The sequence below is a fragment of the Musa acuminata genome, chromosome BXJ1-4 (genome assembly GCF_036884655.1).
Source record: "Musa acuminata AAA Group cultivar baxijiao chromosome BXJ1-4, Cavendish_Baxijiao_AAA, whole genome shotgun sequence".
NCBI lineage: Eukaryota > Viridiplantae > Streptophyta > Magnoliopsida > Zingiberales > Musaceae > Musa > Musa acuminata.
The window spans coordinates 98898-121400 of NC_088330.1; the positions used below are offsets into that span (position 1 = coordinate 98898).

The 22503-nt window shown below is 41.1% G+C and overlaps 1 protein-coding gene across 1 annotated transcript; it reads right to left on the bottom strand.

Moving 5' to 3' along the window:
* Positions 1–11668: 11668 nt before the first annotated feature.
* Positions 11669–13078, bottom strand: LOC135639779 (protein ROOT INITIATION DEFECTIVE 3-like). Its single transcript, XM_065153684.1, has 3 exons — positions 12408–13078; positions 12197–12310; positions 11669–11871 (listed from the first exon to the last, which is right to left on the bottom strand). Exons 1-3 carry the CDS (start codon positions 12612–12614, stop codon positions 11785–11787), a joined length of 408 nt encoding a protein of 135 aa, XP_065009756.1. The 5' UTR covers positions 12615–13078; the 3' UTR covers positions 11669–11784.
* Between the last annotated feature and the right edge of the window lie 9425 nt (positions 13079–22503).

A 22503-nucleotide genomic window follows, 5' to 3' on the forward strand; every position in this document is an offset into this window, starting at 1 on the left:
TTTATATTTTTTAATTTATATGCTTAGGATTTAATAGTTGGTGATGGGCCTTGTGTGACCTTACTGTCATTTTTTTAATATTGATCTAAACTTTATTTTATGCCTTACATGATCTAGACCTCACATAAGCATTTTTAAAAAAAGGAAGCACGATAAACCTTCAGAAGTTGAGAATATAATATTGAAATAAGATGAACTAAAAAATAAACATATCTGTAAAAGAAACGAAATGGTAACGTTCTCTCTCTTTTCTCTTGGAAGTGGAACAGTCTTAACTGTTGCTGATTTTCTTAGCATAAAATTTAGCTATTCCTTTTGCAGTTACTCTCTATATATTGATTTTGCTGAGCTTCATTTGTTAAGGCCATACTTACAATCTTCTAGAATATTGGTTTGTGTTGATGTCTTACCAAGGTAATGCCTCCACTCTGACATTAATTTTTATTATATCATGTTAATTTTAACAAAAATAACAAAGAATGTGGTGCATTATGCCCACTGATATCAGGTTAACAAATTATCATTCAGAATATATAAGCACAACACAACTTTTTTTTCCTAAATTGTTTATGAAATGTACCAAAAGATAATGTTGAAAATGTTAGGGCAAGAGAAAAACAATAAATATTGTTTGGGTCTTATTCAGGAGATTATTTGAATAAGAATAAAATGAATTTGCCTTTACTCAAGCGTATTGAATCTAGATCAATTAGTTTTAGAGGGCTTGCATGTTTCCGTAGATGTTGATTACATTGATAGCATGAATGCACTTGCTTTCCTATTCTGTACAGACTAGACTTATCTTTGCAATTACTACTTATTTGCATTCATGGATTTAATTTTTTTCTTAATTTTGAATAACTTAGAAACATGCCTATTAGTTTTTTCCAAGGTTTATCTTTATTATATTGACAAAGCTCAAAAGAAAACCAACAGAGGCTATGCATGGAGGAAGGTAATGAAATTTATTGGTTTTTGGTTTTTTGTCTGTTTACTCTTCTTAGACCTTCACAAGCAATATTGAAACTTTAAATTATAAGCACTGCAGGTTCTGAAGCACTGTCCATCTGCATTCCTCTACTTTTGCTTCACCATCACTAGCTGAAAACATGTTCTCACTATTTGTTGCCAGAACAAAAGCCATAACTTAAATTTTGGTAATTATGCAAGACCATGATGTTCCTAAGCCTCTTCTATGGTATTACATATTGTTCCTACCTTCTTCTTTGGTTTACAGATGCCTTTCTACTCTACTTTACATAGACTATTATACATCTGCTAAAGAGCCCTTTTAGTTGGCAATATAAGATACTTGGATCTATTGTTCTTATCCTTCTACATAAATAAATACCTTCTTTTCAGTTTCTCTACATTCAATATTTATGTTGGTTCCAAATGATAATGTGGATTGCTGGATCAGAAGAAAATTATGCTTAATTATAGTTTCTTTTTAAAATAAGATGAGATTTAGGTGCAATATAAATAGTTTTCCATGTATACATAGGACTTGATAAACAAGTCTTTTCAGACCTTTAGTGTTTTTTGACTCAACTATATCTTTGTTGACATGCTTAATTAAATTCAGTAATTTATATTTTTTAATTTATATACTTAGGATTTAATAGTTGGTGATGGGCCTTGTGTGACCTTAGTGTCATTTTTTTAATATTGATCTAAACTTTATTGTATGCCTTACATGATCTAGACTGCACATAAGCATTTTAAAAAAAAGGAACCACGATATACCTTCAGAAGTTGAGAATATAATATTGAAATAAGATGAACTAAAAAATAAACATATATGTAAAAGAAACGAAATGGTAACATTCTCTCTCTTTTCTTTTGGAAGTGGAACAGCATATCTGTTGCTGATTTTCTTAGCATAAAATTTAGCTATTCCTGTTGCAGTTACTGTCTACATATTGATTTTGCTGAGCTTCATTTGTTAAGGCCACACTTACAATCTTCTAGAATATTGGTTTATGTTGATGTCTTACTAAGGTAATGCCTCCACTCTGACATTATTTTTTATTATATCATGTTAATTTTAACAAAAATAACAAAGAAAGTGGCGCATTATGCCCACTGATATCAGGTTAACAAATTGTCATTTAGAATATATAAGCACAACACAACTTTATTTCCTAAATTATTTATGAAATGTACCAAAGGAAAAGGCTGAAAAGTTAGGGCAGAAGAAAAACAATAAATATTGTTTGGGTCTTATTCAGGAGATTATTTGAAGAAGAATAAAGTGAATTTGCCTTTACTCAAATGTAGAGGGCTTGCCTCTTTCCGTTGATGTTGATTACATTGATAGCATGAATACACTTGCTTTCCTATTCTGTACATACTAGACTTATCTTTGCAATTACTATTTACTTGCGTTCATGGATTTAAATTTTTTCTTTATTTTGAATAACTTAGAAACATGCATATTAGTAATTTCCAAGGTCTATCTTTATTATGTTGACAAAGCTCAAAAGAAAACCAACAGAGGCTATGCATGGAGGAAGGTAATGAAATTTATTGATTTTTGGTTTTTTTGTCTGTTTACTCTTCTTACGTTCGCAAGCAATATTGAAACTTTAAATTATAAAAAATAAACATATCTGTAAAAGAAACGAAATGGTAACGTTCTCTCTCTTTTCTCCTGGAAGTGGAACAGCATATCTGTTGCTGATTTTTTTAGCATAAAATTTAGCTATTCCTGTTGCAATTATTTTTTATTATATCATGTTAATTTTATTTAAAATAACAAAGAAAATATCGCATTAAATTGAGCATGGTGCTATGTTTTTATAGTCTTGACTTTCATATCCTAGTTGGTAAATGTGTGCTTGCCAAGATACCACATTAAGGCAACCTCTTTGGAACTAGGTCTACAAAAGAGGATATTGTTTTGCTGGCTAGGGCTGCGGCCGTAGTAATTCTGAACAGATTGGGGTTTGACTACTCTACAAAATAGACCATTCATAACTTACAATCATATGTTATGAATCAAGCCATCGAAAATGTGAGAGAATCCTTAGCAGCTCATTTTCTTCGAACTTTCATCTTTATATAAATTTGGATGAAAGATAAGGATTTTCTCACATTTTTTATGGCTTGATTCATAACATATGATTGTAAGTTATGAATGGTCTATTTTGTAGAGTAGTCAAACCCAAATCTATTTAAAATTGCTACGCCGCAGCCCTAGCCATCTACAGCGAAACATAATATATACACCAATCAAGAATGGACTCGTTATACATAAGAAAAACCTGTTCCAAATTGTGTATGACCATAATATATACACAATCAATATCACATAAATTGGTGAGCCCATGGATCTATGGATCTATTGGTGGCAATTCCACCTCTCCTCTTTTTTTTTAGGAATTTTGGGTGATGTCATTGCTAAAAATGTCTAACCCCATGATCCTTTTGGTTTTGGTGATATTTTAATGGATCTAGAAGAAACAAAAATATTAAAAATAATTAAAATATTAGTTTAATGTGGGATATATATATACATATACATACATAAACAACCAAAGGAAACTTTGATCCAAACCAGCATATCATGAATCGAAGAAAGAAGTCGGGCATGGTACTCTATATTAAGAAAAATAACATATCTATAATATGTACCAACTACAACCTAGTTAAAATAGGGGATGGCAAGCAAGCAACACCATGTGAAAGTAACAAGGTATCTTGTAATAGGAGAATTTGGTTGTCTAGCGAAAATGATTGTTATAAAAATATCTAATGATGAAACCAATGAGAAATGTTCTATTTAGGCAAGAGTAGCTTTACTTTATTTATCTTATGATTAAATTTATATTTTTTTAATCTTATAATTAAATTTTATATTTTTTTGTTAAATCCGAAACCTTAAATGATTCAAATTATATATGAGGATGCATGTAATGAACATCAATGAGTCAAAATTTTATAACCTTTTATGTTTCTTAAATAGTCACCTCTAAATAAGTTACAAAGTTTTTTATTCATTAATATTTTCCATTTATTGATGTGCATGGCACCTCGACCAACAATATTTTGGGTCGATAAGTCATGGTTATACTATCAAATCATAATTGTTCGAGGTTGGTGCCCAAGGCCTTAATTCTCTTCAAGAAGGAAGGATACAGTATTTTTCCTTTCTTTTTCTTCTCAATCTATATATTCCATTAGGGTTTCTTCTAGTGGCACTCTAACCCAAGATCTTGAAGGATACATGGTTCGCATTATTGGTCCATACTGATGTATCGACCAACTATCAATATGGTCCATATCGAGCTATACTAAGCAATATGATATGATGCAACAAACCTTGGAAGGATGTACCTTCTTTTTATGTCATCGTTTTTGACATTATCGATATGTGAAACTATCAATATTATCTATTTAATACACCATGTAAAGTTCATGTTCATTGATACCTTTAAGGGTTTTTTAGAACCAAGGTATGCAATACCGTACCGTACCGGTGTTTCGAGGTTGGCTCGATACGGTACGGTACCCGTATACCGCTCGGTATGCTAAGGTGTACCGAGTAATTTTAAATATTTCTTCCTCTTACTGTAGCACTGTAGCAGTGCTACAGTGTAATACTGTAGCACGTTCCGTCTAGTAGCGGGTTGTCGGTGTATCGGTATGTCGTCGGAACGGTACGTACCGTGCGTACCGGGCGGTACTATTCGAAATTGCATACGGTTAGGAAAAAGTCGGCACTAAGTGGGGGGTGAATTAGCGCAGCGGTAAAAATTACGTTTCTGAAAATTCTTCATACGTTGAAAATCGATTTCGGAAATATGCTTAGATTGAAAGCGTACGGAAGAACGTAGCAAGTAATAAGAAGGCAGTTTGCAGTTTAAAGTAAATTGTTCAAAGGCAAACCAAATTTTTATAGTGGTTAGGTCGTCGTGACCTACATCCACTCTACCGATTCCTCTTCCATTAAGGCCATCGTTATCCACTATCGGTCTTCAATAGGCAAAGACCAACCACCTTTTGCAACTTGATTCTCCTTTTTTCGGGTTTAGGAGATAACCCTTATACCCCCACTTACTCCTCTCTCAAACTATTCTAACACTTAGAAGATTGAGAAGAGTTCACACATGATTGCAGCAGCGTTTCTTTCTTTTTTTTACTCTCAAGTCTTGTGTATCTTAACCAGGAATGAGAGGAGTATTTAAAGGCCTCAAGTTGATTCAAACTTGGTGCCTAAAAACATCTCATCCTGGGTTTCTTGGGTTCGGGCGGTACCACCGCCTGTGTCAGTCTAACACTGACACTACATTGGGCGGTACCACCGCCTGGCTCCTTACCATTGGGCGGTACCACCGCTTGACATAGTCTCGAAGACTATGCCACGACGGTGCCACTTCTTGGGTCATTGTTTGGGCCTTTCATTGGGCCCAACATAGTCCTTACATGGGCCCAACTAGCTTATAATTGGGTTGGCCCAATTTCAATCCCAGTTATGTGCTTACTACGAAATCTAAGACATTTACTAAGCTAAACAAGTCCGTAAGTCTAGTTTCTTCCGACAATCTTCCGACGAACTTCCGACGATCTCTCGGCAATGTTCCAGCGGACTCCCGGCAAGCTCCTAGACTTCACGACGATCTTCTTGGCGAGTTTCGACGAGCTTCTTTGGCAAGCTCCTGGACTTCTTGGTTGGTTCCTGCAGAACTTCCGACAAATGTCTGGACTTCCTACGAACTCTCGAACTCCCAACGAAATCGCGTTTTTGACTCCGGGACTTCATTTTGCTTTATGCCTTACTATCGTACTTAATCCTGCATATGTAAAAACACACTTCGATCTAGACAATTATTACTAAGCTTAAATCATGTTGTCCGTCATGTCATTGGTCCATCGACGCTTCATCCGATTCTTCGATACATCTCCTCTCTTGCAGCCTATTGCCCAATCGGCTAGTTAACTCCGCAACTCCGATATCTTTGGCTCAATATACGCTCTTCTTAGCCCGATGCCCGAATCCATGACCCGAAGCCTTCTGTCGATACGTCGATCGATCCTTTGGCCCGACGTCCAATCTTCTGACATGTTTTCCTTCGGCCCAACATGATTTTTCCTGCTTTAATTGTCTCTCACTGATCGAAGCATCCTAGGTCACTCAAAACGCAGATTAAATTATAAACACTTATCAATTGGTTTCATCATCAAAATACGAGATTCAACACATACCATGCAAAGTGTTTGCTGAAATGGTTGCTTGCGGATCCCGAGTGAAATAGTTTCTCTAACTCTTTATCTTTTTATAGATCTTAAGGGACCATTGGAGGTTTTAGGAAGGCTAACCTTTGTAGATGGATACAAAGGCATACCGCATGACTTAAGCTAAATCAACTAAATTCGTGACATTACAGAGGACCATATAAAGTGGTTCTACTCCTCTTATAATTTCATTCATGACCTCCCAAAATCTAAAAGAAAGAAATACTTTTTTCATCTTTTTTTCATTACTCAGATTTGGAATATCTTGAATTCGACCATTCTTGTGATATGACCATTGCTTTGAGATTATGCCTCTTTTGTAACAAACCGAGTTATGGAGGGGTCAGAGATACCAAAGAGCTCGAGAATTTTCTATTCGACATAGAACAATACTTTCGAGCTACGAGGCCTGATTCTGAAGGCACCAAAGTTTCCACAGCAACCATTTATCTGAATGGAGATGCAAAACTTTGGTGAAGAATCCGTTGGGAGGAGATCCAACAAGGTCAGTGTCGAGTTGACATATGGGAGGACTTGAAGCAAGAGTTGAGAACTCAGTTCTTACCGGAGAACATCGAGTTCGTCGCAAGAAGGAAGTTGAGACAACTCTACCAAAATACATCCGTCCAAGACTACATGAAGCAATTTTCTGTGCTAATGCTGGACATCCAAGACATATCCGAGAAGGATAAGCTGCTCAGCTTCCTTGATGGTTTGAAGCTATGGGCGCAACAAGAACTACATCGAAGGAATATCACCTATTTGATTGGGGCAATTGCTGCCGCAGAAAGGCTCACCAACTTTGTTTCCTCCGAAGACCTAGGAAGAAGGAAACAATCTTCAAGCAATCACCCTCTAAAATATTCTCGAGAGAAGGAGTTCGGAGGCGAACAAAAGAAGAAGAGTTCCATAAAGGGTCAAGCCTGAAAGGCAAGGCCCCGAAACCTGGCTGATGCTTCTTGTGCAGAGGGCCGCACATGGTGAGGGAGTGCCCACAAAAACAGGCACTCAATGCTTTAACAGCTTCCATTCACCCCCCGAAATCGGACAAAGGCAAAGCTATCGCTCTTAGTTCGAGTAGTTCTGAAGCCAGCAACAACGATGAGAAGTCGCAAGGACCCCGGATGGATGCGATGCGTTTGTTGAACGCCATGCTGTCACGACCTTAGCTGGTTTTGCCTAAGGCGTGCGGCACCCTCGCGCGTCCGTCCGCAAAGGTCAGCCTCCCCGAAGCCTCCCATTGTCCCTTAGGACCAACAAAAGAGAGAACGGGTTAAAGAGAACGCCTCAATCGGGATCCACAAGCAAACATGTCCGAAAAACACTTCATAGACAATGCAAATTATAAACAGACTTTACAAGCTCTGAATAGTTGCACAACAAAGGGTAAAATGGTCCATTACAGACCGAAAAGCTCTCGAACGTGTCCACATGATACAACCTTTATTTACAAGCCTAAAGAGGCCACCAACCCAACTAAAATGGGACTTATAAGCCTTCGGCCGCCCCTCTACCTGCTATACAAGGCATGAACATGCCAAAAGACAACGGACAGACATAAGCATTACATCCAACATCTTGTTTAAAAGTTTGTCCGTTACATTCTCCCCCACTTATGCCTTCGACGTCCTCGTCGAAGCCTTTGTGAACACTGCAACTCTTCGCCTTTGCTGAGTCTTCAATCTTCCGCTCCAGCTGCAATGCGCCTCCTGGCTCCCAGCTGCTCTACGCTGCTGTTTTTGAGTAGTCGACCCTTTAATCCGCCATGCTGCTACAACTCACCAATGACTCTGACTCTGTTGGGGGGGTTGGCTGAGTTGTGTTGATCCTTGTCGATTCTTGCGGATCCACCAAATGAAGGAAAAGACCATCTTTTCTGCGCCAGTCTCTCAAAATTTCCACATGCTGCTTGAACTGGGTGGATGCTTGTTGGAGCTTTAACGAGCATCGCCTCGCAAACTTCTGAAGTTTTGGGTCCTTCCTCCACAAAATTTGCTCATTGACTCTTCTTTCAGTTAGTTGTCACATCCAAGTAGGTTCGCATCACTTCCGCTTTCGATTGGCATTTCGTTGGGAAATGAAGCGGACGATCTACTCTCAGTAGCACTGATCACCATTGGTGAGGATTTGACAACTATTGTCTTCCATTATCTTCGAAGGGTCTTTGAACTTGTGCAGAGCTCCTCTGCTGGATAGATAAGAGAACTGGGGTACTCGGTTTCGCCCATTCTCTTAAGAGTTGAGAAGGCAAAGGTTACTTTGACTTCGCCCGCCTCCTCGAGGTTGTACTTCATGCATCGAGTTGGTTACTAGTCTTCGCCTGCTCTTTGCTCACACTTCTGAAGCACTTGAAGTGTTTGCACTCCTTGCGTTGAGTTGGCTACTGTGATTCACCTTCTCAATGCCATCGAACTTCTGGAATGCGGGAAGTTTTCACCCCAACGTGGAGTAATTCTCTGATAGATGAGGTCGCCTTTGGGATTGTACCGTCTTCTCCATCAACCCTACCGCCTACTCCACCGAGTAGCAAAGGTACAGCACCGCGTACTGCCTGCTTCGTTCCTTGGTCGTGCACTCTTGCATGACCCGAAGTCCTTCACTTACGGCTATCTTGATGAGAAACTTGTTGACACCGGTCTTACGAAGTTTCTTGGCCTCTGCCCTTCAGCCTTGTCTCGGTACTTGGAGATTGCCTCTGCATGCTCCACCTCCTCGGCCCCTTTTACGACCAAGCGCTCTCCCTCCATGAGAGCAAGGGATCAATGACTTGCACGAAAGTCCCGCCTCTGCGGTACCATGGCGCTGGCATGCCCATGGCCCTACTATCCGTCGCCTCGCCTCTGTATCCCTTTTCTTCACAATCAGTAGAGATGTCTCCGTGGCACTCCTCTGAGTCCACCTCCATTCTAACTGATGCTTGATTTTGGGTAGCTAAGTCCCTCTGGACTCGTCGTCGCTTCCTCGCCCCTTTCGACCCCCTGCTTCAACACCTCTGTGTTCTCCAAGCAGTCTGTTTGGTCGATGGAAAGACAGACTGCAACTCTCATGCATGGCCTCTGCCATCACGTTGTAGAGTTTGCACCGATTCTGTTCTCCTTAGCTTCCTTGGTAGCAACGTTCGCTTACTCGACCTTGTCCTCTGACTTGTCGGGCTCCCTTAAGCGAAAATGAGCTCTGGAGCAGTCCAACTCTCCAGCTGCTTCGATCATACATCTGTATGATCAAGTCCCTCCCATGGAACTCACTGGTACTTGCATTCGAACTCTTCCCTTGGTGGAACCCAGCCCCATATGCTGATGACCAAGGTTTTCATCCGATGCAAAATTCGGTGCACGCGCGGAAGACCCGCCTCTGCGGTACCATGGCCTTCACTCCTTGAATCCATAGCCCTTCTTGCCGTCGTGTTGTTCACCGAAGTGGAGCTTCCAGTAGCTCCCGATCATACCTCCATATGATCTCATCCCTCACGGGACGGATTGTGTGTATCGCATTGCCACGAACTGTTCCACCACGATCCGCTGCACCATGTCACCTCCTGGTGACATCTCCATTGCATTCTGATCCTTGTGGAATAAACTCGAATTGTGAACCCTTCATGTGTGGCCTCTGCCAATACATCGCAGGGTCCCTTCCACCTTCGATTTTGTTCGCTCCTCTGGCAATCGACCTTCATCCACCCACTCCTGGGTCACACCTAGATGAAGCACCGCTCTAGGACAGTCCGTCGCCTAATAGCTCTCGAAGTCCACCGACTTCACTGTAATCTGTGCACCATTGTCTGGATCCTGGGCCTCTGCCCCTACCAGCACAATCTCCGCTGCGCACTGCTTCCTTCATAGCAACTCAAATGGCAACACTGTGGCATATTCTTCAAGAGTACCCGCCTCTGCGTCCTCTTGCCCCGTGCTAAGGCCTTCTGAACCCAACTTCGCCTCCGCAAGTTGAGTCGCCTTAGTTCCTCCATCAAATGCTCTTCCGAGTTAAGGTGCATGTGCCGCGAAGCTCCCTTCGTCTTTGGCACCATGCAAGATGAGTCCGCTCCGTCAGGATGAAGGACCCATGGAACAACATGATCCTACCCTTGCCTCTGCAAGAGTTCATGTCTTTGACCTCTGTCTAAGGAAAGCACTGTGCTTCTGCTCCATGTTCCAACTTCTCTGCTGGCTCCCTTCGGGCGGCTTGGGTACTTCGCCAAGTTACCCCCAAGTTGCTCCGCTCCTCGTTTTTGCATTGAGTCGATGGTGGCCCTCGCGCCCACCATTTCACGGGTCAGCCCTCCTTTGAGTCCGATCTCCATATCGACTCTAAGTGTGCCTTCATTTAAGTTGCTTCAGGTCGCTCCCCCACTTGATCTCGCAATGTATCCACCAATGCATTCTCTCGAGCGAGATCAAGCGACAACTCCTCGCCGCTTGCTCGGTCCATCGAGCTTCGTGAAGTTGTTGTTTGTGAGTTCCATCTCCTCAACATGTGAAGTTCGTTTCACATGATTCTCCCTCTGGAGTGCCGAGACTTATCCCTCCTAGATAACTGTCCCGTTGGAGCAACATCTCTCTTCGTTTCGGAGACCACCATCCCCTTGGACTACTCCGATCTGCTGAACAAACTGTGCATTGTTCTGCCTCTTGCAAACGCACTTGCTAGATTGCGCCTCCACGTCAATACAGCCACCACTGCACCTCTCAAGGCCTAGCAACATGCTGAACTCGTTGCACACTTCAGCCTTCTACGGACGTATCCTTTGCATGCCGAAGAGAAAGTTTTAATGCTCCATTGGCGCCGAGTCTCGGCCGCTTTGGGATGGCCACGAACATTCCATCGTCCGCATACAAGCCCATGCATGAGTACCAAATTCTTCGAGTTAGCAATTCCCCTCACCTCTGTGAGCTTTGCATAACTCTTTTGGTCGTTGGGCAACTCATTCCACCTTGGATGGTCTCATTCTTGTCAAGCGCCTCGCCTGCCTAGAGCACCATCAAGTATGGTTGTCAACGTTGAGCCGTAGCTCAAACTCAGCCATCCCAACCTTTGTGCGCTCCGCATTCTTCCAAGCTTGCCTGTTCTCGTGGTGCCTCTTGCGCGAAGGGTTGGCCATTCCTCTGAATGCCAATCTCAGATGCTCGCTCCTCTGAGCGACTCTTTTCCCTACATCTCCATGCCCGTTTTCCCTCAAACGGTCCCGCGTTGCTGACTGCCCTCAATGCAGCCCCGCTAGGTCCCCCACATTTGCATGTCAAGTGTTTCTATGAGTGCTTGTCCCGCTCTGATACCATAATGTCACGACCTTAGCTGGTTTTGCCTAAGGCGTGCGGCACCCTCGCGCGTCCGTCCGCAAAGGTCAGCCTCCCCGAAGCCTCCCATTGTCCCTTAGGACCAACAAAAGAGAGAACGGGTTAAAGAGAACGCCTCAATCGGGATCCACAAGCAAACATGTCCGAAAAACACTTCATAGACAATGCAAATTACAAACAGACTTTACAAGCTCTGAATAGTTGCACAACAAAGGGTAAAATGATCCATTACAGACCGAAAAGCTCTCGAACGTGTTCACATGATACAACATTTATTTACAAGCCTAAAGAGGCCACCAACCCAACTAAAATGGGACTTATAAGCCTTCGGCCGCCCCTCTACCTGCAATACAAGGCATGAACATGCCAAAAGACAACGGACAGACATAAGCATTACATCCAACATCTTGTTTAGAAGTTTGTCCGTTACAATGCGGGGTCAAGTGGGGGAGAACACGAAGACAAGACTACAAAATACGGCCCCTTTGACTTTAAACAAGGTGGATGAGAGAATCAAGAACAGATTTGGACACACGGACCAAAAGTCGTGCATCAAAATTTTGAGTCCCAAGCAGACGGAAAATTCTCATACCAGTGTCTTAAAGAGAAGACAGACAGAAAAAGCAAATCTTGCCTAAGAAATCAGAAGTGGAAAAGCAAAAGATTACCTCCCATTGGTAGATGATGCCGGATGGTCCTCCTCCCATGATGTAAGTGCCTTCTGAATTGGAAACAAGCGGTCCAATCGGCTCAGCCGGGAAGCTCCTAACTTCCACCTGAGGCTGAAACATAGAGCGAGAATGAGATCGTTTATCCAACACGAGTATGAACCAGGGCGTGAAGTGGAGATGTGGAAGAAAGGTTCGGATTAGGACTCACCTTATCCCAGGACCAGAAGAAAATGGGGCAAGAGGCGGAGGAAGGGGAATCGCGGAGCGGCGAGGAAGCGAGAAAGCGGCCGGCTATGGAGAGGAGGCCATGTGGAGCGGAGGAGCACGAGCGGTACCGGAGCTGCTCGGAGCCCGAGCGTAGGTCCCAACAACCGATGCCGACGTCCACCGGGGAGGAGGCGATCACCACTTCCATCGGTGGCGAAGAGGCGCCGCCAAAGAAAGAAGGGGTTTTGAGGATTTTAGAGTAGGCGTTTCGGATCACGAGATTATAAACGGAGCTCGCGAGCTACCACGGTGCGTATATGCTATCTCTGTCACCTTCAAGCAAAATATGAGCAGAAACTGCCTATCTCTTCTCAAGGTTCCGGCGGGGTTGTGCGGAACTCTTCACCCTCCACCGTGATCGGACTTCCGGAGCACCGCTGGCGCGTCGTCGGGGACAACGGAGGAGAGGAGTATTCGAAACGCCGGGGACTCTACGAAGGTGGCGGCGGAGGCCAAGAAGTGGCCGGAGAAATCGAGGAGGAGGAGGAGGAGCCTGCGGACGCCGCTCTTGGCGCCGATTGCTCCAAGCAGGTCCTAAATCGTACCCTCCGGTTTTGTTTTCCCATGTTTGTCCACATCGATCTAACGGATGAGATCCATTGGCTGAAAGCATCTCAACCGTTAATCGATGTGTATAAACACCTATGATCTTATTGGACACCGACTTCGATCCACAAGATAGGCTAATGTAACGAAGAGAGACTAATTGGGTGAGCAAACGGATCAGGTATTGGGTTAAACGAATCCGAATCCGCATACAAATTCAAATAATACTAAATTCCAATATTTTTTTTTTTATATGTGGCTTTACATGTCTATATACTTTCAAGTTTGGCATTAACATATATTCCTTTCTAAATTTTAATATCTTATTTTCATATATAACTCATACAATACACTACACACACATACACAAACTCATAACACACAGATACACAACACACAACTCATAACACACATACAAATAACATACACTAACACACACACATACATATGCAACTTATAACACACACCACATACACACACAACTCATAATACACACAACACACAACCAACACATACTACACACACAACACACAAACATGTATAAACATAACTCATAACAATACACATTATATACAAAACATACATAACTCACAACAACACACACTACACACTATATACATAACATACACAACACACAAAACATACATAACTCATAACAATACACACTACACACACAACATACACAACACACATAACATATACAACGAATATAACATATACAACTAAACACAATACACACATACAAATAACATATATACACACACAAAACATATACAAAACACATACGTATATATGCAACTTATAACACACACCACACATACAAACAACACACAAATACACACAACTCACACTACACATAACACACACACACATAACATACACAACACACACTACACACAACACACACACACAACATACACAACTTATAACAACAACACACACAAACAAAACATACACAACACACACACGTAATATATACACACAAACAATATACACAACACACAACTTATAACACACACTACACACACACAATACACTCACTACACACACAACTCATAACATACACACAAACAACACACACACAACATATACACACAAACAATACACACATAACTCATAACACAATACACACACAACTTATAACACACACTACTACACACACACAACACACAAACAATACACTACACACACACCACACACACACAACTAATAACAACATATGCACACACAACTCATAACACACACACATAACATATAACACACACAATACACACACATAACATACACAACACACACTACACACAACAAACACAAAACTCATAACATAGACACGTACACAACACACACACAACATATAATATACAAAACACACACACACAACGCACATAACACACACAAATAAAACACAACACACTACACACACATAACATATACAAAACACAAACATACACACGCAACTTACACACACAAACAACACACACATATACACAACACACAAACACACACAACATACACAACACACAACTCATATCAATACACACAAAACATACACAATACACACAACTCATAACATACACAACACACAAACAACACAAACTACACACACAACTCATAACATACACAACACACACATAATATACACACATACAAACAACTTACACTGCACACACACACATAATATATAAAAAACACATACATACATACGTAACTATATAATACACCACACACACAAACAACACACACATACACACACAACTCATAACACACACACAAACAACACACACTACGCACATAACACACAGTACACAAACAACACACACATAACATATACAACACACACATACACTCATAACTCATAACAATACACACTACACACACATAACACACAAAACACACAACTCAACAGACACACTATACGTAACACACAAACACAACATACACAACACACTCACACACATAACAATACACACACATAAAACATACACAGTACACACATACATACACACGCAACTCATAACATACACATACACACAACTCATAATAACACACTACACACACACATACACACAACTCATAATAACACACATACACACAACTCATAATAACACATACTACACACATAACATACACACAAACAACACACACAACACACAAACAACACACTACACACACACATAACATAAACACAACTCATAACAACACACACACATAAAATACACAACACAACTCATAACACACACAATACACACACACATAATATATACAAACAACACTTACACAACTCATAACAACACACACACTTAACATACACAATAAATACTACACAAAAAATAACAAACAACGCAAACAATGCACAACACAAAAAGACACACACACATAATACACAAACATAACACAATCAACACAAACATCGCACAACACAAAACATACACACACATAACATACACAACATAGACACATATACACAAAACTCATAACATATACACACAACATATAATATACAAAATACACACACATACACACAACGAAAAACACACACAAATAACACCACACAACACACACACATAACATACACCACACACACATATACACACTACACACAACACATACACAACATACACAACACACAAACACAACTCATAACAACACACATATAACATACACACAACACACACACATATGTTGAATCTCGGATTTTGATGATGAAGTCAATTGTCATTTGTTATCTAATCTATGTGTTGAGATAAGTGTGCAGGATTAACTACGATAAGAGTAAGACAAGCAGCAGGTGTTGCGCCGGAGTCAAGATCATGATCACGTTGGGAGTTCGAGAGTTCGACGGAAGTTCGGACGGTCGTCGGAGGTTCAGCGAGAACAGATCCGAGAAGTCCAGAAGCTTGCCAAGCGAAGCTCGTCGGAACTCGCCAAGTGGATCGTCGCAAAGTCCAGGAGTATGCCGGATGTCCGCAGAAGGATCACCGAGGGTTTATCGGATGATCGACGGAAGTTGGCTGGAAACTCGCCGGAAGAAGCGATTGACGCATCGGAGCAAAGCTGCAGAAGTTGTCTTAGAGTTAATCGTAGTTAGCATGATGATTAAGCATGAAAATGGGAGGTGATCCCATTAGCTTAATCTTGGGGCAATTGGGCCCCTGAAAAGATTCAAATTGGGCCGAATGGAGCGAACCATTCGGACCCTGATTGCACCAAGAGGTGCAACCGCCAGGGCTGTGAGGTTGGGAGGTGCAACCGCCCCAGCCAGGAGGTGCAACCGCCAGGGCTGCGAGGCTGGGAGGTGCAACCGCCCCAGCCAAGAGGTGCAACCGCCCAGAGCTCAGTCTTCGAGCTAGACTGGGCGGTGCAACCTCCTCTGTCAAGAGGTTGCACCGCCAGAGCTCAAGTTTCGAGCTCTGCCAGGCGATGCAACCACCGAGCTCAGTCTTCGAGCTCAGGCAGAGAGGTGCATCAGCCTGAGCTCAGTCTCGAGCTCTGCCAGGTGATGCAATCACCGAGCTCAGTCTTCGAGCTCTGGCAGAGAGGTGCATCAGCCTGAGCTCAGTTTCGAGCTCTGCCAGGTGATGCAACCACCGAGCTCTGACTTCGAGCTCTGCCAGGCGGTGCAACCACCGAGCTCAGTCTTCGAGCTCTGCCAGGTGATGCAACCATCGAGCTCAGTCTTCGAGCTCTGGCAGAGAGGAGCAATCGCCTGAGCTCAGTCTTCGAGCTCTGCCAAGCGGTGCCACCTCTCCAGTCAAGAGGTGCAACCGCCTGATCCCAGAATTCTGGGATTTGATCGATTTGATCGTTTTGAGCTCGAATTTTGAATTGGGTTGGGGCCTATAAATACCCCACCCATTCAGCACTGAAAAGATACAGACCTACACCGAAATCTTTATCTTTTCTGTGATTCTAAGAGCTCAAAAGTGTTGTAAAGCCTTTAAGTCTCCTCCTTCTGTTCTTCAAGTTTTCAGTTGTAAAGTGAGGAGAGAAAGGTCTGTAAAGGTTGTCTCCTGAGCCTGTCAAAAGGAGAGAAATTGTAAAAGGGCAGTTTGGCCTTCGCCTATTGAAGGAAGGCCCCTAGTTGACGTCGGCAACCTCGTCGGTGGAGGAAGCCAAAAGTGGAGTAGGTCAAGGCTGACCGAACCACTCTAAATCTCTGGTTTGCGTTTATTTTCGAGCACTTTATCATTACTGCAAACCTCCTTCATTACTACTGCTCTCTGCGCTTTCACGAACAAGTTCTAAGTGCTGTTCTTCCGAATCTGCATTCAGACGTAAATTCGTATTTTCATACATTACAGTTTACGTTTACGTTTGATTCTGCAGAACTATCTTCCGTGCTTTTACGAACGAGCTTCTTTGCAGTTTACACTTACATTTTGATCCTATTGATAACTGCAAACTGTCCTCTACAATTTTACGAACGAGTTTCAACATTTAGACGTAAAACTGCATTCAGACGTAAATCGGCTTTCCTCGCTCAATCATCAGATCTCAGTTCACGTTTACGTCTTGATTTCAACTGCATACTGCCTTCTGCGAGTATACAAACAAGTTTCAAAGTTTAGACGTAAATCAGCGTCTAGACGTAAAACTGCGTTTAGACGTAAATCTGCGTTTAGACGTAAATCTGAGTTTAAGACGTAAATCTGAGTTTAGACGTAAATCTGCGTTTAGACGTAAAACTGCGTTTAGACGTAAATCTGCGTTTAGACGTAAATCTGCGTTTAGACGTAAATCTGTGTTTAGACGTAAAACTGCATTTAGACGTAAATCTGAGTTTAGACGTAAACTGCGCTTAGACGCAAAACTGCGCTTAGACGCAATCTGCGCTTAGACGCAAACTGCACTTAGATACAAACTGAGAATTTGCTTTTGCATCATAATAGTTTTTGAACGAACGCAGCTTTTGGTTTTTAATCGCTGTAAGATTTCCGCTGCACTAATTCACCCCCCCCCTCTTAGTGCTCTCGATCCTAACAATTGGTATCAGAGCAAGGTTAACTCTCTAAAGGATTAAAACCCAAGAGAGATGGCATACGCCGGAAACCAAGAGGGGCATTCGATTACACGTCCACCCATGTTCAGTGGAACGGACTACACTTACTGGAAGACCCGAATGAGGATCTTTCTTATTTCTATGGATTTTGAACTGTGGAACCTTGTTGAAAACGGATTTTCAAAGTCTTCTCTTCCAATGATCGATTGGAATGAGTTGGAAAAGAAGGCTTTCGCTCTTAATGCAAAGGCTATGAATGCCTTATTTTGCGCACTTGATAAAAACGAGTTTAATCGTGTTTCAACTTGCGAAACTGCTTTTGATATTTGGCACACACTTGAAGTGACCCACGAGGGCACAAGTAGAGTGAAAGAGTCAAAAATCAATCTGTTGCTGCATTCTTTTGAACTTTTCCGAATGAAACCGAGTGAAACCATTGGCGACATGTTTACCCGTTTCACGGATGTCGTCAACGGTCTAAAAGGACTCGGAAAAAGTTTTTCGGATTTTGAACTCGTAAATAAAATACTAAGATCCCTTCCTAAAAGTTGGGATCCTAAAGTCACTGCCATTCAAGAGGCAAAGGATCTGCGCAACTTCCCTCTTGAAGAACTAATCGGGTCATTAATGACCTACGAAATGACTTGCAAAGCTCATGAAGAGCAAGAAGACATCCTTCCAAAGAACAGGAAGGATATGGCACTTAAAACTTCTGAATGCCACTTGAGAGAAAACTCAAGTGATGAGGACTGTGATGATGACTTGGCACTTTTGACAAGAAAGTTTAAGAAATTCTTCAAAAGAAACAAGTTTAAAAACGATGCGAAAAATAAACTTGAACCCAAGAAGGACCAAGTGATCTGCTACGAATGTAAAAAGCCGGGACACTACAAGAATGATTGTCCCCAAGTCAAAAGAAGAACATCAAAGAAGAAGGCTCTTCAAGCAACATGGGATGACGCAAGCGCATCTGAAGAAGAAGAGTCCAACACCGAGCAAGTTGCTCATTACGCCTTTATGGCCATCGAAGAGGAGGTAACGAATTTATTAGATGCTGATTTATCTTTCGATGAATTATTAAATGCCTTCCATGATTTATTTGATGAATGCAAAGTTATAAATAGAAAATACAAGTTGCTAAAAAAGATACATGATAATCTTACTTGTGAGTTTGATAAGTTAAAAGTCGAACATCATGATAGTTTAAATTCATGTATCAAATGTCATGATTTAGAAACTATACAAAAAGAAAACTTGCTACTTAAGGACACCTTGAAGAAATTCGAGGTTGGTAGCAAGTCATTAAACATGATCCTTACAAACAAGGGTCATGCTCCCAAAAGAAGTGGGATTGGATTTGTGAGGAGTCCTCACCAAAATCCAACTACCTTCATAAAAGGCTCCATCGTACATGTTCAACACCAAACCAAGTGCAACTTTTGTTGCAAGTTTGGACACAAGACACATTGTTGTCCCTTCAAGAAAATAAGTCCAAACAAATTAAGTTGGGTTCCTAAAGGAACCATGATAAACTCTATGCAACATGATAGAAAATGTAGATCTATTTATGAGGCACCCAAAAGCAAATGGGTTCCTAAAGATCATCCCTTCCTATAAAAACATTAAAAGTCTAGGCCGGAGCAAGAAATAATATTCTGCTCCTTGACTCTCAATGGTCATAAACCAAGAATCAAAAAGGAACTCGCAACGCTTAAGTAACAAGTGGAAGTTGTGAAATCACAAATACAACCTTATTAGAAACATATGATATCCAAATTCACATACCCCCCTGATCTTCAAAACCCGTTCATCTACGAATTAATTCTTGTAGAAACTAAATATGTCATGATCTTAAAAGGGATACCAAACAAACATACGTATGCACGTTAAAAGATCTATCTTGATCGTACAAAGAGCTTCTTCCTTAAATAAAAACTCATACGAAATCATGTAACAAACATTAATTGCTCTGAAACTCTCCTCAAGGCAAAGGCTCCCTAATCAAATCATCTTAGGTGCTCACTGGCTGCAGGCGGTGGCACCTCTCCAGCTGGCGGTGGCACCTCCAGCTATCACGGGTTGCCAGAGGTTGCACCGCTCCAGCCAGAGGTGCAACCGCCAGCAGCTCTGCCCTTTAAACCCACACTAGGGCCGGCTAAGGAACCGACCCCAACTCACCCCCATTTCCTCCTCTACTCTTCCAAGTCTCCTCCATTCCCATTTCACTCCTCTAAGCCTTCCAAATACCTCCCATTTCGGAGCAAAACATCAAGAATCCTTCCTTCTCTTGAAGATTTCACAAAGGTACTCTCTAAGAAGCTCTTAAATTCTGTTTTGTTCTTCATTTACTTTAGCTTATCATCATCCCTCTAAACAGCAGTAGTTATGGGATCTAGAAGATCCTCAAGGGACAAGGGAAAGAGGAGATTAGTAGAAGAGTTTGATTTCACTCTTTTCGATTCAAAAAACCATGCTGAAAAATTTCTCTCCTTCGAACTAAGAAGCATCAATAAGGGAAAATACGTAGATCTGAATGAACTAAGAGATGTAGAGACTATCCAATGGTTTGCAAACCTAAATCTACTTCCAATTTTGCAGATCAACGAACCCATTTATCCTAGACTAGTTAGATTGTTTTACAACAACATGCAAATAGATGATGAAGAAAGGATGTCAACCTATCTCTTAGGACAACACATCTCAATCACTGATAGATTCATTTGTGATATGATAGGTATTCCCATGAAAAGCATAGGACTTTACTTTAAAGGATCATGGGATGAAAAAACCATTGAAACATCCTACGTTGAAGCCCTAGGAACAATCCTTGCCAATCCTAACATAGAATCTGTTCCTAAAAGTTGTGAACATCTATTGCCCTTTAACACTAAGATACTTCATCATATCATGACTAGTATAATTCTTCCTAAACAATACCATCATGATTAAGTGAGTCAATTGGAATTAGGAATTATGTACCTAATCATGAAAGGACGTGACATTTGTCTTGGCTATCTGATCCAACAAAACATGTTAGAATTATCTACGAAAGATATGATGCTCCCATATGGTGGAATAATTACTAGAATAATGAAAGCTTACGACATTCAAATACCACTAGAAGAAGAAGTAATGAAAGCAGATAGATTCAGCATAATAAACAAAAATTTACTTCACCGACTAAGATGTCACTATAGAAACGGTAACTGGGTTAGAATGCCTAGAAGAACTGATCCCCCTCAGCCTGAACCTGAACCTGAACCAGAGCCGGAAACCCCAGTCTTTAGGAGTACCCAATCTCCTCCGATCTGTCCCTTTGAGGAAACACATCCGGTTGAGCAAACTCACACATCATCCATCGAAGATATCGGGATTCGGATGGACCGATTTGAACAAAGACAAGAACGGCTTGAACTTCGACAAGATCAAATCCTAACCGAGCTGCAGCAAATCCATCGACAATTTGACTCTTTACTTAGGCACTTTAATCTTCCACCTCATGAATAAGCTTGTATGAACATCTGCTGTTTTTGATATGACATGTTGTAAACTCCTTATGTTATTCATGAAGGACTTTGTCTTTATGGTTACCTGATATGCTGTACATATGTTACCCTGATATGGTTATCTTTGTTTGTGTAAGCATATTTGCAAACATCTCTTGTTGTTTATCTCGGTTTTTGCACTGAAACTAAAAAGGTTTAAAAGCCTATGCCTTGAAAAATATGAAGCAACATACCAATGTAAGTTGATAAGTCAGCAGTATGACATTGATATGGTTGCTATTACTAATATGATTGCTATCATGCCATGTATCAAGATATCAAACAAAAATTTGCATCGTACGAGCTGATATCTTACCATGTGATGCAATGCTACACTTGCTGAAATAAAAATCTTGCTATGCAATATGATATAATGCTGCACTTGAAATAATTGTGTTACTACATCAAAAGCTTAACACTCAAGAATCAAACACATTGATATTAGACATCACTTTATACGAGATCATGTCTCTAATCATGATGTAACCATAGAGTTTATTGATACCAAACATCAACTGGCTGATATCTTCACAAAACCCCTATGTGAAGAACAATTTGATTACATAAGAAAAGAATTAGGAATGTTGATTTGTCCAAATACTTAAACTAGTTAAAATTATTTTTCGGATGTTATTACTATTACATGCCTTGACAACGCTTGATCAAATAACATGTTGCAAATTATGTGACAAATATTTTTAACCAAATGCATGTAAGAAGTTCATTTTTCGGTTTGTATGCTAAAAATGGGATGTTCCTGTACACTCTTATGAAAACTCTTTGAAAAATGACTTTCCTCCGTCAAGCAAAAACAATAAAGAGATATATGTGTCATGACTTCCTTTATGTACTTGATAATGCTATCATGCTTTTTGTTGATGACAAAGGGGGAGAAACATATGAATTGATAAACACTATGTCATAGCTGAACTGCCATAATCATGTCT

Bases quoted from the DNA above. Each gene is read 5' to 3' on its own strand.
- LOC135639779 (XM_065153684.1), bottom strand. From the start codon at position 12,614: ATGGAAGTGGTGATCGCCTCCTCCCCGGTGGACGTCGGCATCGGTTGT. The intron at 12,311-12,407 runs GTGAGTCCTAAT...TCTATGTTTCAG, and splicing joins TCTTCTGGTCCTGGGATAAG to CCTCAGGTGGAAGTTAGGAG. The intron at 11,872-12,196 runs GTAATCTTTTGC...CTTGTATTGCAG, and splicing joins GCATCATCTACCAATGGGAG to GTAGAGGGGCGGCCGAAGGC.